The 18624-nt window shown below is 41.6% G+C and overlaps 1 protein-coding gene across 1 annotated transcript in view; it reads left to right on the forward strand.

Annotated features, from left to right (window-relative positions):
- LOC146508513 (nectin-2) overlaps positions 1 to 18624 on the forward strand; it is an 86344-nt gene that overhangs the window by 65613 nt on the left and 2107 nt on the right. The window contains exons 7-9 of the mRNA XM_085177687.1: positions 17495 to 17627; positions 17800 to 17866; positions 18003 to 18074. Coding sequence (XP_085033813.1) covers positions 17495 to 17627; positions 17800 to 17866; positions 18003 to 18074 — 272 coding nt within the window. The remainder of the gene's footprint in view (positions 1 to 17494; positions 17628 to 17799; positions 17867 to 18002; positions 18075 to 18624) is intronic.

Here is an 18624-nt window from a genome sequence, read left to right on the forward strand (position 1 = left end):
AGTTTTTTAAAATTCATTTTAAAAATTGAATTGATTGAATATTAATTTGCATTCTGAATTTGCATATATGCATCATATTTGGCACATCTGAGTTTTTAATGTTTTTGTTTATTGATTAAAAATGTATTTAACAATTTTTTTTTTAGGTTTGTCGGAAAGAAAAACATTGATTATGTAGAGGTCTCAAAAACTTGTATCAAATATGACATAGTAGGTGTTTAAGGGTTAAAAACATTAAAGTCTAGTCTAAGCTCAGAGGGTTCCTTATTAGTCTATTAGCACCAAATATTCAAATTATTATTTTAAACTTTAACAAACTAGTTACCTGTTCATAGTTAGGATTCACTGATGAACACTTCCTGTGTTCATCGATGACATGCACCTGTTTTTCACTGGTACACTCAACTATTGTTCATTACAGCCAATCACACGTCAGATGCATTCAAGTCAACCAGCTGAACTTCAAATTGAGCGTCAGAATGGGGAACAAAGGCGATTCTGAATTTAGCATGGCTGGTGCCAAACGACCGGGTCTGAGCATTTTTGAAACTTTTCCCACACAACCATCTCTTGACTTTACAGGGAATAGTCCAAAAAATAGAAAATATTCTGTGTGTAGCCATTCTCTCAGCATAAATGCCTTATTGATGCCAAAGGTCAGAGGAGAATAGCCAAACTGCTTCAAGCTGATGCGAAGGAAAACAGTAGCTCAAATAACCACTTGTTGCAAGTCTCTCAATGTACAACATGCTGAACCTTGAAGCAGATGGGATACTGCAGTGGAAGACTACCCCGGCCTACAGTGTCGGCTAAGAAGAGGAAACTGTGGCTACAGCGCGCATGGATTCATCAGAACTGGACTTTCTGCTACACATTCAGGATTGTAAACATGAAAGCATAGATTCAGTCTAACTTGTATCAGCAGTTCAGGCTGCTGCTGGTGGTGTAATGGTGCAGAGCATATTTTCTTGGCACTCTCTGGGCCCCGATGCACCAACTGAGCATCATTTAAAGACCACAGATTACCTGAGTATTGTCCCTGATTATGTCCATCCCTGTATATGACCAGTGTACTCATCTTCTGATGGTTGCTTCCAGCAGGATAACTCACTATATCACAAAATTCAAATCCTCTTAATTGGTTTCTTGAGCATACCGGTGAAGTTATATCAAGTACTCAAATGACCTCCACAGTTTCTAGATCTCAGTCCAGTAGAGCACGTCTGGAATGTGGTGGAATGATCTGATCATGGATGTGCCGCTGAGAAATCTGCAGCAACCGTATGATGCTGCCATGTCAGTATGGATAAAAATCCCTGAGGAATGTTTGCAACGCCTTGTTGAATCTGTGCCACGAAAAATTAAAACAGGTCTGAAGACGAAGGTTGATGAAACCTTAATACTCACAAGGTATACTTGTGAAGTGACTGGGGAGAGTATATACCTTATATAACCACACTGGCCATTTAGGTATAATGTTCAGGAATAACAGCTTTAGTAATATCAGGGCAGTGGACGCATTGTTTTATGCCTCTTTAATTACTCTAGTACAAAGAAAATGGAGATGAGAAAAATTAAAAGGCTTTGGGCTAAAAAGGGTTAATAGAGCTAACGTCTATTAACTGCGTTTCAGTGTCGTCTGATTTCAGTTGTAAAAGATGATTGCAATAATGATCAATTCTCTAAACTTGACATTGATTAATGTGATTTTAAAGTTGCCAGAAGAAATTTTTGAGCCTTTTGAAATAATCTGGATTTTTGCACTCGTTAGCGATGAAATTCAGTCTGAATGAGAGCCAAGTAACACTTAAAGAACGGAACTTGCTGGAAAAAGCAACAATCCCTTGAATAATTTTGTAACTTGGAGGCTCATCTTTTGCAGACCTTTTTTCTTCTTCTGTTTTTTAAACAGCAACAGCGCCCATCATGTAAGCAGCTACAAGAAATACATCAGAAGTACATCAATATTATAGGCTGTCTTGAGTGACCTGCCCTCTGCAGGTCATGCACTGCTTCACAGATGTGTTAAGGGCAGTTTTGTTGACTTGAGCATCCAAAACTTTTTTTGCTATTGTTTTTGGATTTACTTGTGTGCTTTGGGTCACTTTCTGCAGTTTTAGGGCTGCCCTGAGGCAGCACTGAACCACAATGCTCCCTCCACCATGCATCACTAAGATTCAAGTCTGTAGTGCCTTTTCTGCTTCACACATGGCACAGGGTGCATTTTTTCCCAAAAAAGCTGAAGTTTTGTAACAGTACATCTTTCCTGAAGTGTTGAGGACCACACAGAAGTTTCATAAAGGAAACATGAACACAGATTTGAGGAAAATGTAAGGATTTATGTAGCTTCTGCTGTAAGTGGTGGCTTCTTCTTACCTTTCTTGTTCAATAGCAACAGTCCTTAATCTACAAAAGGACAAACATCTACATAAGGCTTTTTTCTGAGGCCCTCTAAAAGGTATGATTGGAACAAAGGTAACAAACAACGAATCTTTGTTCAGAAGGGCAGACTTTGTCTTTGTGTGCCATTATTTATAGCACCTCTGTAACCCACACTTTCAATCTCCTTAATTATAATTCCTAACTCAAAGTCGCTTTTTGCAGACGTTCTGCAAAAGATGCTCAGTTTTTCAGCTTGCACAGTAAATCATTTCTCACTGTGTTATATATAGTCATGAAAAGTACATCTCATGGTTTAGTCAAGCTGTGTTTATCTAAAATAGTTACATAGATGACCACATTTTCCTACTAGTCAATGCAGAAACTCTGGTAATTCGAAAAGCTCCCAAACTTTTCCTTGCGACTGTACACACAGACCAGACTTGGGAGTTTGTTATTGGTATTCCCTCCGTTTTTCTTGCTAGATATGGGCCTCAAATGCCTAGCTAATCAGGTAGTCTGTCTGGAGATTGCTCGTGGATTCACAGCTAAGATCAGTTGATTCTCCCCAGTCCCCGACTTTGATCCTAATGTCTCATCCGCCTTCAGATCAAAATGTACATCCGACTTTCCCCTGCTGTTCCGCTGTGCTGTGCATGCACCCGCACACAGTCAGGTGTGCTTTGAAAGCTAAGCAGGGCAGACACATTTTTGAGCTAAGTTAAGCCAGGGATTAAGGAGAAATTTACTGCCCATCTAGGTGTGTGTAATGATATCTATTTTTGACTCTGCCTTCAGAGAGAAATGCCTGGTTTTCCTCAGAAAAGCATCAAAACCCCTTGCATCATCCCTGGCTCTCACTCCCTCATTTCACACAGGTGCTTTTGTAATCCACGCACACTCACAGACACTCGGAGAACACACTGTCTCTTCTCTCTATTTACGAGCATTTCATTTGGGAGTGTTTGTGTGTTCGTCGTTTGCACATGTGCTGTGTGCGTACACGCATGTGACTGTGTTGGGTGTGTACGCGTCCCCCCTCTCTTCTTGCGTGCCTAACTGGCTCTGACACATCTGTGGCTTTTCCAGGCGAATAAGGGCCGGTGCCAAACTGCCAAGAAATCAATGCAACAGACTCCACTCTCCTCCTCTTCCCTCATCTTCCTCCCTCTTGCTGCTCCCCGAGTCTGCCCCCCTCTTTCTCTGTGTCTCTGTCCGTCTCTGTCTTTGCTCTCGCCTTTCTTGTTTTGTTTTTTTTTTTCCTCCTTTCTTGCTCCGAGCCCTTATTAAAAATGGAGCGAGTGTGTGCTGCATATTTAAAATGGTCATGGATGGATTTAAACGGCTGATGGTATTTAGTGTCTCCTCAGGGAGCTGCTATGAGCCCTTAAGCTGACTCCTCTGACTGGAGCCTGACTGACTGGTGAGCACACACTAAACCTCTAATAATGACTTGTGTACACACAGTCAGCCCTGCACACGCAACCACGCACACACCGGCAGGCTCGCACGTGCTCCCATTATAGCACACCCTTCCTAGTATTGAAAAGGACGCTGGTCACGTCTGTTCTGCATGGAGTAGGTGCATTTGCAGAGTGCATGCAGTAGTATGTGTGTGTGCAGGCTCAGCGGTCAATAACTCATTAGTTTGGCTTCTTTTGATGTGGCCCTGTGTAAATGTTTTAACTGTATTTGAAGACACTCTTAAGAGTTTACAAGCATGTCTAAATGTGTGTGTAAACTCTGTGTGTGTGTGTGTGTGTGTGTGTCTTGACAGCCAGAGCTGATGTCACACTGAGCCTCTTCAGGTCGAGCAGCAAGTGTTTCTGTCATGTTGTCTTTCATGCTAGCTTGAATTTGGGCTCCAATCTGCTCCTAAGTGTCCTTCACTGAAACACTATTGATTACCCCCACGCGTGCTCAAACAGCGAACATAAATTCTGCTGATGTGAAACACACAAACACGCGGATCAACAGACACCCCCACAGAGAAGGGGAAGGGGGGGGGGGGGGGGGGGGGAGCAGGAGCATCTTAACAGGCGACATTCTGCGATGGGGGAGTTTTATACGCATATGAATATTCAGACAAAAGAGCATTTCCAGTAACTAACCTGTGCCTGCAACCATTCTGGATTTGGAACGATGAGCTCAGCATCATAGTCCTCTGTGTGTTCAGTGCGTGGCAGATGAGAATGATTTATTCATTACCGATGCTGCGAGGGTTTTTTTTTGTTTTTTATGTTTTTTAATAGTGGCTACTTGGTGTAATGTTGTTTGATGTATCTAGAGCTGTTTCTATCCTTCATCCATGACATGTGAGGGTTAAAGCGTGTCTGTAATGTAAATATTTTGATCTCTGCTCATGCATTAGAGAGTGCATCAATTTGGATGTTGGCTGTTGGCACTTGTTTGTCTTTTTTTTCCCCCCCTCATACAGAGCTTTGACACGTGTGCCTCCCAGCATGCTTGCCTACGTGTATTTGTATTTGCATGTTAAAAGATGCAGGGCAGTGAATTACAGCTGTGCTGCTGTGCGACTTAGTATTGACTGAGCTCTAAACACTAGACACAGTGATGATGACCTTTGAGGATTCTCCCTGCAGTGGCAGAAATCAAAGGAGGTACACATTTCTGGTTTCCAGTCACAGTTTATTTTCACAGATTTACACAGAAGCTTAGACTTTCTTGGAAGTGCATGGATGCACCGAGTGAGCGTGTGTGCGCACGTAGGCTTTGTGCCAGAATATTTGTTGCGTCCTTTTTACCATGCATAAATCAGTAGCACTCTATGCCAAACAGCCAATCAACCACATTTAAACACTAATGAAACCATTCTTTATTGCCAAATTGAACTGTGAATGTTTTCTTCTCCACCTTCCATCTCTTCTGTGTTCTATTGTTTCTGTGTCCACTTGTGGCAATCCCAGTGGCAATGCATAACTGAATGGCAAAGTGGGGAAACGTCTTTCTTAATGAGCATTTGAATTCGGGTTCGTCGAGAGCGCCGTTTTCGTGTGTCTCGACACCTCGCATTGTTGTGGTTTCTCTCCAGGGGCGCTGGATGAAGAGGAAAGTGAATGAATGTGGAGAGCACGCAGAACCATTATGGCTCTGTGTGTCATTAATCAGTAGCTGATGAGAGGCCGTTTGAGGGAGAGATGGAGCCTATTACTGCTATGGCACTCTCAGGACTGTGCGCGAGGCTCTTTTAGGCTGCCTATTTTGCGGTCAACAATACACCAGGTACAAACATGGTAAACAACACTTGAAAGGAAATCATTATTCCAGCCCAAAAGAAAAAAAAAAGACAACAAATTCTGCAAAGGGATCATTACTTTTCTATGTTATCAAGCTGAAAAGAGGAGAACGTTTGGAACTTTTCTTGTTCCACGCATATTTTCTTTTTCCTCCTACACGTCCTCAGCAACTGCTTCTCCACCCTCCAGATTGAATCTTCTATTCTCTCAGAGCTCTCTGTTTTTTTTCCTATATGTTCTACACTCTCCTCCCTCCTTCTCCATCTCTGTCTCTTCTTCTCTGAGCATTGTTTCCTTTCTGGGAGTCTGTGTGAGGAACTTGGTAGGAGGGCGACATGAAGCGCACTCGCTTGTGAGTCAGCGAGAGTTGAGAGAATTGAACGAACTGACTCTCCCAATACTTTAGAGAGAGATGGAGGGAAAGGAGCAGTAACCAAGTCCTCGACGTTACATTCCCCCTTGTTATATGTTCCACTTTTGCACAGCGGGCTGCTGAATGGATTGCAGTACACAGAGGCTATTACAGTGAAGCATCCTGGCTGCAGGGGAGAAATCTAAGAGGATAGTTTGAGGTTTTATGTGTGGCTGAGTGGGGTGGGTAATGAGGTGAGAGTCCCTTCTAGCCAGAGGTTAGCAGTGGTTACGAGGGCAGGTAAACATACCAGCTGCTTCTGACTGCCTGGCCTCAAGGCCACGGTGACACTGGTGGAGGAAGTGAGAGTGGGGTTTGGAGGGTGGAGAGCAGAAAAAGCAGGCCAGGAAGATGGATGGGAAGCCTAAAGGCATCGTGAGGCAAACTAGGTGGCTGGATATTCTCAGATTGCAACATTTACTGTAAGTTACAGTATATTCTCAGGCTTGATGGGTTCCCTTCCAGGCGTCTGTTTCTATCACAGCTGTTGCTTATGTCCCTTTCTCTTTATAATATATAATATTATGTAATGTAAGAGGTAGTTAATATCCTGGTTGCGTTCACATTCAGGAAACGCACATTTTTGTGTGTCACATTTAATAAAAATGCAGGAAACCTGCAGCTGTTTATTTAGATTGTCTCACTTTCAGGAATATTTGGACTTTTTTTTTTTTTTTTTTTCAATTATGTTTATTTGCTTCTTTGCTGCAAATTAAACATCAGGATCAAACAGATTTCAAGAATCTGTGACAAGCCTGGAGCTGCAGGGACAGGATGTGATGTGCTTAGCTTAGCGTAGAAAGGGGAGAATTAACCTGAACAGTCTTCCTACTAGCAAAACCGGTAGGACATATAACATGCTCAAGCTGTGCCAGTCGCTACAAATGTTAGTTTGTTTTGATTTTTCATGCAACGCTGAAGCATTTCTCGAAGTCTCATCATCATGTATTGAACACAAGTGTCGGTCAGTATGTGTAGGCGACTGTGTTTATTAGTTAACGAAGAATAAATATAAATTAGCCGCAGCCTTCCAGACTAATTTGCATCTGTTGTCCCTGGTTTTTAAATTAAAATTGGAAGTCTTGTTTTAATGTGTACACCACCCCTTTATTGCTCAAAAGTGTTGTCACAGTGTTGCCACTGGACAAGGGTAAAGACTGGCCTCAGTTCACATAAACTCACCATTGTTGTGGTCTCATAGGCAGATATGTATGTGGATGTATATGAGTAGCTGCTTTCCCCTCTGCATCTGATGCTCCTGATCGCTCATTAAAGTGTCAGGTATGGTTTACTATCAAAAAAGAAAAGCCCCCGACTGTTTCTAAAAGTACTTTTCTGCCATTTTTCTTTTGTGCCACCTAGCGCTGTTCATAGTAATTAGTAAGTCTTCAGAGGTGTAATCAGATTCTTTTTTTAACCTTCAGACGGAGATGATTTCATGCTTCCTCCAGTCTTTATGCTAATCGCTACCCAGCTCTACAAGTAACACGCAGACATGACAGTGGTATTGATCTACTCATCTTAACATCAGCCAGAAATCAAAAACTGATTAAACCGTTCCTTTAAAGTGAATATCAGAAGGCCAGTTTAGTGATTGTGGTCACTTGTGTTCCTTTTTGTTGTATAAATGTATCTTTTCTTTCCTCTTCTGATGTGATGCAGAATGTAAATGCTCAGATGTAATCTGAGTTACAGCAGATATCATGATATCATTATAATTGCGCTGCAAAACTTCTAATGAAAGTGCAAGCGCTAAAACTAATGGTATGTTAAATATCCAACATGTAGAATTTTAATAGGGCCACTTTGTTTTTGAGACAGTAGTGTAATGTATCATAATTGCTTTAATGTGTTGGATTTTTGAGAGTGCTAAAATCTACAAAATTATGTGCTCCAATCGACGTAATGGCAAACTGACCTGTGCTTTTAGAGCACTTGTTACTCTTCTGTTAAGTATCTGCTTGCTGTTTCCAGCTCTACCTTTTACCTCCCACCTTTTCTGTGTGTATATGTGTATGAGCAAGAGAGAGAGAGAGCGCGCGTGTGTATGTGCAGGAGAAACAGTGTGTTTGTAGTACAACATATCATTCATGTTCTGAGTGGACAGCAACATTTGGCTAATGCAGCCCTGCTTTCTCTGCTGGCTGGAGTCGACCACCTCGGTGCCAGCACAAAGTGGACTGTAAATATTGACGGGGAGATGGCAAGAGTAGAGCGGCGACCTTGTCAGGAAGAGAAGCAAGGAAGGAGAGGCAGAGGGAATGATTGAGGCACGGGAAGAAAGCGAGCGGGGTGGAGAGAGAGGGAGCGACAGAAAGAAGAGATGGAGATGCCTTCTCCCAAGGCAACCGAGTGTGCTTTGATGCACTGTGGCAGGGAACACACTGTGTCCCCAGAGAGGGAGAGCATCTCTCTCACACACACACAAAACACACACACACACACACCATGCAGAGTTATCACATTAACCACGACACAGCTTTTTAAAATGTCAAAATGCACAGGCACACTTAGAAGACGCTTACACATACACACAAACACAATGTGTACACTTAATGTACGTTAGTGACGTGAATTTAATCCTCAGACAGTCTAAATGCGCAAGGTTGAGCTCTGGGAATCACGGGAGATTAGAAATGACCAGCATTACTGATTTGCCCAATCCAAAAACCCCTGGCAACAGCATCGCAGACGCGCACACACACACAGACACACACACACACACAAAATTCAGTCAGCGTTTCCTTCAGTCAAATCAGTAAAGTCTGTCCTTCCTGAGCCATTCAGCTGGATGTGTTGTCCGAACAAGCACAATCAATTTGATTTGATTTGTTTTGTGTTGAAATGAGTTGTAATGGCATCATGAGTGCAGTGAATAGCAAATGACAGTGATGGTGATTGTGGTGGTGGGTGTAGTAGGTCTTCAACTGCTGGAAAATTCATGTCAGAGGTAGCTGCAACACTCAACACTGTAGCACTTGCATTGATTGTGAATAATTTAAGTGCGTGTGTGCAGGTCTAAGTGGGTGTGCGCGTTTGTGTGTGTGTTCAGGCCTGCAGCTCATGCATGTGCCCTTTTAGCATAGCCACTAGCTGTACTTTATTCTCCACCTTTGTTGTTTCACCTCTTTGCCTCATTCTGCTCTTGCCCCTCCTCCTCCTCTTCTTGTCTTCATCTCCCTCAATTCTGCAGTTATCTGTGCACCTGATCGTTAGGTTACTGTATTACCAAGTGTATACACAGATCAGGCTGAATGAACGCCCGATAGATGGATAGGGTGTGTGTTTTACCAAGTTACCCCAGAATCTAAAGGGTAGGATTTCACTTTTCTCTTAGTGAGCAATGAGATTACATGCACTGTTCTTTATCTTAATCTCTTTCAGAGGCCATCCATTCATTCCATCCTAATCTCATCTCCAGGCTCTCTGCTCTGACCGTGGTAGCCTTGTGTTTTTCTGTGCCTGCTGGGACTATAGCCCTGTGTCTCATCTGAGTTCAAAAGGGTCGAATTTCAGCCGATACCCGTTTGTCTCATTACGCTGAAACTTTGCATTAAGGGCAAGCTTTTTCCTGAAACTTAAGTTTCCACTGACATCTTAGAAACAACAAAGGCGAACTTGCAGAAAAGAGAATTCTAAATCAAATGTTTTCTCCTTCAAAGGCATTAATGGTGGCGCGGTGATCAAACGCTGAGAATTTATATAATTAAATAGACATTTTTCACTTTGCTAAAAAAGCATGCTGCTGTTTGACTTGAAATATTGGAGAGGGTAAAAGCGGGGGGAAGATGATGCACAGTGAAAATTCACAAGCGGGACAATCCCGCAGCATTACTGCCACATGGCCAAGGCTACGTCAAGCTGAGCCAACAGGCAGCCTCGGGCTTTGGATATTTTGGTCAACTGTCTCTATTTTGTTTCTTGTTTTCTTTTTAAAGGCATGCCAACCCATTAGGAATGAATCTGATCATTAGCTACACTAGGATTGTTTTTCTAGTGACAAATCCGTATTTTTATCTAAATCTTTTCTTCAGTGGATATGAAGGATTTCAAGGTTGGTTAGCAGGCATTCGGTGAAGTAAAACTTGTGTAGGTGTGTGTTTGGTGTGCCTGTGTTGCACCGATTCTCTGAACAGGTCAGTGAGGGTAATAAAAACAGGCTTATGTCTACTCGTTAGGCACAGGAGATAAGAGATGCGGAGGGAGACGCTGCAGATTTGTGCTGTCGTAATACAGGGCCACACGAGCGAATCCAAAATTGCGCCGCCAATGGAGCAGGATGACAGGAAAGGGGGGATGATGGGAGTGAAGGATGGATGGAAGGAGAGGAGGCATAGATAAATGCAACAAAAGCCCAGCCTGTGTGGGGAAGTGGAGGATAGGCCAGCATGTTAACCTTAATCCCTTCAGGGAGAGGCGTAAACACACAGGAAGAGAGAACAAGGGATTGAGTGGAAAAGAGTGGGATGTGAGATCTTTGTCTTCCTGCTCTCCCCTTTATCCCCTCTGTGTGTGATCAGCCAGTTGCAGGCAGCAGTCGGGAAATCCCTCTGTACTTATCTGAAGCCAGCCTCTTAATCACAGCCCTCATCTCACTTGGCTCTTCCTGCTCCCTCTTTCTCTTTTCCTTTTTATTCCCCTCTCCTCACCTTCTCACTGTCATTCTCCCATACTCCACTTTTTGGACTCCACCATCTCTCCTTGACTCATCTCTCACTGAATCCTCTTTTGCTGACAACTCGCTCCACATTTCAGCTTTCCAGACAGTGACTCACTTGGACTAAGTTTTTAAGGAGAGCTGATCTGCCTCCCGAATATTTTGTCGCACACACTCCAAAGCATTTTAAAACGGAAATGAGAAAAGAACAAAGGTGGAGCTGGAAAAAAATCAAATCTAGCCACTAGCTGCAGAGCTGCAGCTGGGACTCATCCATGCATCCTAAAGCTCAAGAGATTCTGGTGGTATTTTCAACTTGCTGAAGTAGGTCTGCAGTAATTTCAGGCAGCTCCAGCGAACCATCCAGCCACATCTCCTCTTCCGTCACTCCTACTCCTCCCCCTCCTCCCGTGTGCCCAGTGGGAGAGTGGTGGTCTATGGTTGAGTGGCTGGCCAGGCAGGCATCTGTGAGCAATGGAGGGCTCACATATAGGAAAGGGATAGATGTCTATACGACTGGATGGTCCTTGAATTGATCCGCTCACAGGAATGGAGCTGACCTTTAACTGAGTTTGCATCTCCCTCAACAAAACAAAAAAAAAAAAACCACCACATGGTTTGTGGGATGAGCTCTTCTCTGCCTCGGGGCTCCTCTCCACTCAAATTAATTTGATCATATATTGTGCGTGCTGGGTTTTTGTGTCTAATTTTATTTTAAAATATGTATGTTGATGTGTTTCTGTGTACGTGTGTGATGTTTGTTTGGAAAGAAAAGCGAGGGGGGCCAAAGGGCACATGGCAGACCAGCGTCTCAGTGTAAATACATCATCCTGAGTGACAAGAATGCAACACAGGATGTCAACTGTTTCTTAAAACAATGCCTTGTGTCGGTACAGTTTTGTGTGCATGGGCGTGCGCCCTATTTGTGTGGGTAATAGCTCGTCTGGTTGGATGTCCTTGGCGAAGAACTGCACAGATTTAAACAGGGCCAGCAGAAGTACGGTGTATATGTGCACACACACACTCTCTCTGGCGTTCTCGCTGTCTCTGCCTGAAATATTTCATTAGCGCAAGACATGGATGGTGTCCAGGGCCAACACAGAGGGCACGCTCTCAAGTCAACTCATTCACACACAAACACTGCGCCTCAATCCTTACAATTGGCCTTTTCCTGCAGCTTTTTCGCCTCCATCTAAGGTTATCTGAAAGGAAGGAACAGGCTCCTACCTGAAACCTGCTGAGTAAAAATGGCATTGGTGGGATAATGACGCCTGTGAGATAACGCAAGGCAAAGCAGAAAGAGGCGGCTCTATAGAGGTTTGAAGGAGCGGAGGAAAAAAATATCCCAGCAGCCAAAAATGTGGATGGAGGTGTGACAAAAAAAAAAAACAGATACGGCAGTGGAATGAGGGAGGACTAACACAAAATACTGGGAAGACGAGGCAGGTTTCAGGTTTTAAATGAAAGAGTCTGTGCTTTGGTGTTACAGAGACACAGCACCACCATGTGGCAGTTTGAATGCACTGCGTCAAGGTGATTTTATGCAATTAGCTGAGATATTTCCTGCAAAGATGTCAGCTGCAGCAGCTGAACCCCGGTAAGACCTGAATGCCTGCCAGTATGCCACATCCAGTCCCCATCTGTGTTGTCTGAGATTTCATCAAGGCTCCCTCGTCTTTTTATTGTTCTGCGCAAATCATTTCTCCTTTCCCATTAAATGAGAAATATTCCCACTGACTTTGAAAGTGTCACAGTACAACGTTCCCTCTCTCCTTTGTTCAGCCCTCATAAAATGAAAAAAATTGAAGTAATTATTTAGCATTGTTAATTTTACTGGTATAAAATCTCTGTTATATGGCTGAGCTAAAGCAAAAGTATGTTTTACAAGCTTGGGACACTTTTAAGATTCAGAGTATTGCATGAATAATTAGGTTTAATTTCCCGCAGCCTGCCCTAAATTGTCTCTCCAGCATAGTGGCTCATTGTTCTTTTCTCTGTATTACAGAAGAACCCTTTTTTTGTGTGTGAGTTTGAGTAATAAATACAAAAATTGAAATATTTCTTTTCAGTGCATTTTAAGGTACAGGGATGAATAGACTTCTTAATTCTTGTTGGGAATGAAACACGTTTCCCTCTTCATGTGTGAGCACCGTGGAAGTTTGTGTCCCCTCCAGAAGGAGAACAACTACTTTAGATGCATTGAGGCCACCACATGTTGGTTTTGCTCCCAAGATGTGAGGAGTAGGAGGCTTTGCTCCAGAAGTAATTACAAACAATAGAAAACTTTGTACCCAGCAGAATAAATCCAAACAACATAATTAACTGATTTTATTTATTATTTCGTTAGAACCCGTTTGTTTCATCTTTAAAGGGCTTGCTGCACTTACTGATTGCTGTGCTTTGGATACTGCAGGTCCAGCGCTCATATTTAATTTGACACTGTAATGTATGCTATCCGTTTAAAAGAGAAAGACGCGCCAAAAGCAGGACTGCAAACTGTGTCGATGGCGCGCTGATTTATTTCTTTTAATAAATGACAGCCTTTTTAATTGTGGTAAACATTTAATAGAGTATTAAGTGGGAGGAAACCCAAAGAACGTGTGGGGTCAGTGATTTTTAAGATGATGAGCTCAGCTGTGTAATGAATAACAGGATGAGACATGATTATCAGGTCACATTTGTACGCGTGAAAGAATGAGGAATTATTTGAGGAGGTATTCAAAGTAGACTATTGTTAGAAGTGAATCGTAATTAGAGGGCTAACAACGTTCAATCATGACCCTTCCAATTATTAAGACCAGAGTTTGTTCTCATCAAATGAGCTTCAGATCCTCTTTGCCCTTTACCACCTCCTCATTAGCATAATCCCCTGGGAATGCGAGGGATAATGAGCTGGGCTGCACCTTCAGTAAACACGCGCTGCGTGTGCGCACTTCGTGGTTCATGCTCAGCGTGGTCATGGTTCATTAGAGGAACCTCTGCACGACTCCGCTGGTTCGACTTAATCAGCCATGTGACTCGACACTCTAATCAAGACCCCGTCTGTACTTTACAGTGTTACATCTAGACACAGACACACACGCTTCTCTAAACTCTTCTTCACTGATTAGTCTCTCCGTCTCTTTTTTTGTTTGTTTTTAATTATAAAGCCACTCTTAGTGATCGGGTTGACAATGTGAAATAACTTCATTTATCTTACTTACAGCCTTGTAGTACACGAGTTTTAATTAATGTTAATGTTGTTAAGTCAGTTGTTTCCAAACTGAGAGGTGGGACTCGTGGAAAACAAATAGGAGGAGAAATATTAGAGTGGGGGGAGCGCACAGATCGCTGCACAAAAATATTTCTGGCCTTTTTAAAAAAAAGTTTATTTATGTGTCAGGGACCATGAACAAAAACATTAATCTCAGAGGAGAAGGGATGCATTGTGCCGGATTTAGCTACCAGCTAATTTCCATCTGCAAGTCTCTAAGTCTCCAGGCAGGTAGACATGATGCTAAATCTGAAATACAAATCATATCCAAGGTACTAGATACAAATAGCGTGATATGATGAAGCATCCGCACGCAGCTCAACAACCCCATGGCCCTACTCCCATCCCACAAACACACATCATAAAACACTCACACATATATCCAACACCCAGACTAACCCATCAGTGTACATGCATATTATAACAATCAAGCTGCTATAGCGGTTTTAAAAATGCTTCATCTAATCAATGTTGACTCTTTGACGCTTGTATTCAGCCTTGAATAAATTACAGGGTCACTGACTTTACTATTCCCACCGCTCTTAGCTGCTTCCCGTAGCCAATGCCTTCTTCTCACATCTATTTATTGGCTCTGAGCAGCTGCCAGACAGCAAGTGAGAACACCAGGAGGTTACCATCCCAGAAACAGAACAACACAAGTATAATGACAATTATTGTTTTTTCTTTTTTCAGTTTGAACCTCTTTCATTTTAATCCAAAACACCCCTTAACCTCCATTTTTCCATATTTGTATGCATGCTCCTGCAGTAGGCATATCCTCTTAAATTAGTCTAGAAGCTTAAATAATAGTTTTATTATGGCTGAGGTTTGGGTAGGTTTAGATCTTTCTCCTTTGCTCCCATCATGATTTCTATGGCTGCTCATGTGCTTTGCTACTTTAGCATAAACGCATGTTGTGCTGAGACAATTGTTTTGATATTTCACAACATTTTGAAAATTGAAAGTTAACTGTGGGTCATTAAATTTTTTGTTGTTGTTGTAGTAGTTGTAGTAATAGCAATCTCAAAGTAAAATATGAGAGCCACAGTGCTGATTGGTTGATTTTTTTTTTTTTTTCTTTTTCTATGAGAGTGTAGCCATAGCACCCACCAAAAGTATGACAAGAGCAAGACCAATTATTCTGTTTTTGCTGTGCTCACAACAACTCCATCAAGCCTACTACCCACAGACACTGATTATGCCTTTCAAGGGGATCTTTCAGTAGTGCAGTAGTTGTCTGTTTTGCAGTATTTCTCCCTTTATTCTTCCCTTCAGGGGGTGAAATATGTATTCGGTTGGTTTTAAGATCTGGTGATTGACTTGTCTTGTCTTAAACCTTTAATTTGTTAGCCCTAATGAAGTTTTGAGTTGAGGCGGCTGCATGTTTTGGATCACTGTCTTGCTGCAAAATAAAGTTTCTCCTGATTCATTTGGATGCATTTCTCTGTAAACTGACAGACAAAATGACAAATGTAAACTTTTACATTTATTCTGCTGCTACCATCATCAATATAAATGATTGAGCCTCTTCCGGAGGCTGTTGCATTTAATGGTGGTGGGAAAAAATCCCAGATGGAGACTCGTGGGTATGCAGGGATTTTACAAAACCAACTCTTTATTGAAGGCAATCTGAATCAACAGGAAACACTGGAAACTAAGGAAACTACAGAAATCATAATGCTAGGCTACAGGGAACTATTGAAAACCAAGGACCACAGGAAAAAAGGTAAAAGAAACAGGTGACGTGACAAAAGGCTACAGACAGGAATAGGTTGTAAACACACACAAGGTAAAGTAACCATCACATCACATACAGCGGAAATTTACTGGGGAAAATACAACTAAACACAGATGGCAATGGCTACCAAAATAAAATGGGGAAATAAGTAAATAAAGACTATATATAAATATACGTGTCGCAGTGAGGAAGCAGAGAGGAACATAAACTCAGTATTAACTGTAAGAACAGCACAAAGTACGATTAAAATAATGTAGGAACATTAACCACTTCTAAACGGAAAACAAATAAAGAAATGGTAAAACTCAACATGGTGGGTGAACGGCCATAATCGAAGCGAGCCCAAGCCATGGTTCAACTTCCACCATGTTTCTCAGATGAGCTTGTATGTATGAGCAGATCCCTTTGACCTTTCCATCGCTTTGGTAGAGGTTAATCTTTGTCTCATCGGTCCATAGAAGCTTTGTTGCAGAATTATTGTGACTCATCTCTGTACCTTCTTTACAAATTCCAGTTTTGCTTTCCACTTTCTTTAATCTTGATGAGTGTTTTGCACTGCTGTTCTCAGAGTCTCCTTCACACAGCAGATTGTGATATTTCCATCCCTGCTCGCTGCAGGTCATTCACAATGTTATGGACTGAGTGGAGTGTTTTTCTGCCATTACTTGTTGTTTTTTTCCTTGAATTACCGGTTTTCTCAGCTCCAGAATGACCAATTTGACTGGCTTTACTATTCCAATACTTTTTTGTGAGGTGGTGTGTGTGTGTGTGTGTGTGTGTGTGTGTGTGTGTGTGTGTGTGTGTGTGTGTGTGTGTGTGTGTGTGTGTGTGTGTGTGTGTGTGTGTGTGTGTGTGTGTGTGTGTGTGTGTGTTTGTGCTATAAGCTATCAAGTTGCTTTCATTGACTTAATATTCATTCAAAAATAATGGAGTGCTAATCTAACACAAAGCCAGAGATTTACTCCTCGTTTATCACTTGTAAAATTCTTTACCTGTTTTGTTCTGTTTACAAGCTATTTAAAGGGACAGTGAGCCCACATATCAAACACATCTATATTATTTTGGTCAGTCTGGAAAATATCAGCGATAAAAATGTCTGCCTTCTCTTAAATATAATGGAAATAAATAGCACTCGCCTTGCAGCACTCAAATTTGGAAAAACTCAGCTGCCGTGTCTCTCTATACAAATCATGACCTGCAGTTTCACGCAGGAACTATTTTTATTGTATCAAACCCCCTTAACCTCATCACTGTGCAGAATAAAGCACTCATCTAGTCATTAGGAGAGGTTCGTGTTCAACACAGCGTGACAAGATGTAAACACTGATGCTGTCTGCCCCCCTTCAACTGGGCTGTAATGCTAGTTAGCTGCACACTTCTTTTGATTGGTGGATGTAGACTAGAGGTAGAAAATAGTTTGTGCATAAAAAAGACCACAAAGAGATTCTTTAAGTAAATGCTGCTGATTTCTGGAAAGAGACACTGCTGCTGAATTTCACTAGGAGCAATTTGTGGACCTCATAACAAAGTGGTTTTTATTTTATTTTATTTCTTTAATAATAGAAATGGTTTTGGGTTTTTTTTGCACACACAAGTGGGCAATTAGCAAAAACAAAAAGATGCTAGATGGATAAATAGGAATATAGTCAACTGGGGAAAATGTGTAAATTTGATTTGGGGTGAACAATGTCAATCTCTGGTGCAACTGTTAGAAGGCGGCATTATTGAAAGAAAGAGGAGTTCATGCCATCTGTAGTCTGGTCTAATCGTGTTTGACATATTAATAATATTTTTCCAGAGACCCGTCTTCCAGAGAGGGGGCCTACTACAGGGATCATCATTGGAGCCATCATAGGGGTCATTATACTCATAGCCATCATTGGAACTGTCATTGCCCTGTACCGCAAACGCAAAGCCAAAGTACTTGGAGAGTAAGTATCTCTGTGAGTGACTGAGTTTCACTTCAGTTCACTGTTGCTGATTTCAATGAGTGTTTGCTCTTTTTTTTGTTATTTGCAAATGATTCCATTAGATGAAATGCCATGCAGCGTGTCTCATGCTTTTGTGAGTCATTAAATGTGTGAATTGTGTATTTTTGTGCAGTCGTCCACCAAAGTACAAGCCCCCTCCCCCAAAGAAGACATTTAATTCCACCAACTCTGCTAACATGGTGAGTTGCTAATTGAAAATTCCTTGGAAGGACAAAAGTATCACTATCCTGACATCTGTCAGGTCACTCGGCACATATCACAACTAACAGTTTTGTTCTCGTGCTGTATAATGATTGTTTAATTGTGTTTCGACAGCTGCTGAACTCAAGCAATGCCCCAGTGGTCCAAAACGACTTATACTCCACCCAGAGTCAAGAACCAGTCACGGTAAGGATGCATGCTGAGTACATATGTGAACATGACACTTAAATGCATATTTTTTGAGATCCTATCAAAACAGAATCTCATCAAAGTACTCTTTTTTTTTTTCAACATCTGTTTTTATTTTGTTTTGGTTTGTTTTTTACCAGATGTTCAGGACCATTTTAGATAATTGGCTACATAAATCCCAGTTTGATCTCAGGGGCAGTAAAACAAATGCATACATTCTTTAACACGGTTGCAGTAAAACCACTGCATTTGAAAAGCAGATGATAAACAGCCTGAGATGTCCCAAGAAAAATATGTGCAATGTATTTAGTGTACTCAGTCATTGCATGCACATTGTACTTTACAACAATCAAACAGCAATTTTACAATTTTTTTCTTTGTAAAACTTATTGCACTTTGAAATAAATAGTGTAAGGTACAAACCCCTTAGTGGTGTTATTGTGCAGATTAACTGCATTATTATAGCTAAGTGGTTAAAATCATCATCAGATAACATAAATGATATAAATATTAATAAAACAATAATGATATTTTAAAATGATCATTT

The sequence above is a fragment of the Neolamprologus multifasciatus genome, chromosome 11, assembly GCF_963576455.1.
Source record: "Neolamprologus multifasciatus chromosome 11, fNeoMul1.2, whole genome shotgun sequence".
NCBI lineage: Eukaryota > Metazoa > Chordata > Actinopteri > Cichliformes > Cichlidae > Neolamprologus > Neolamprologus multifasciatus.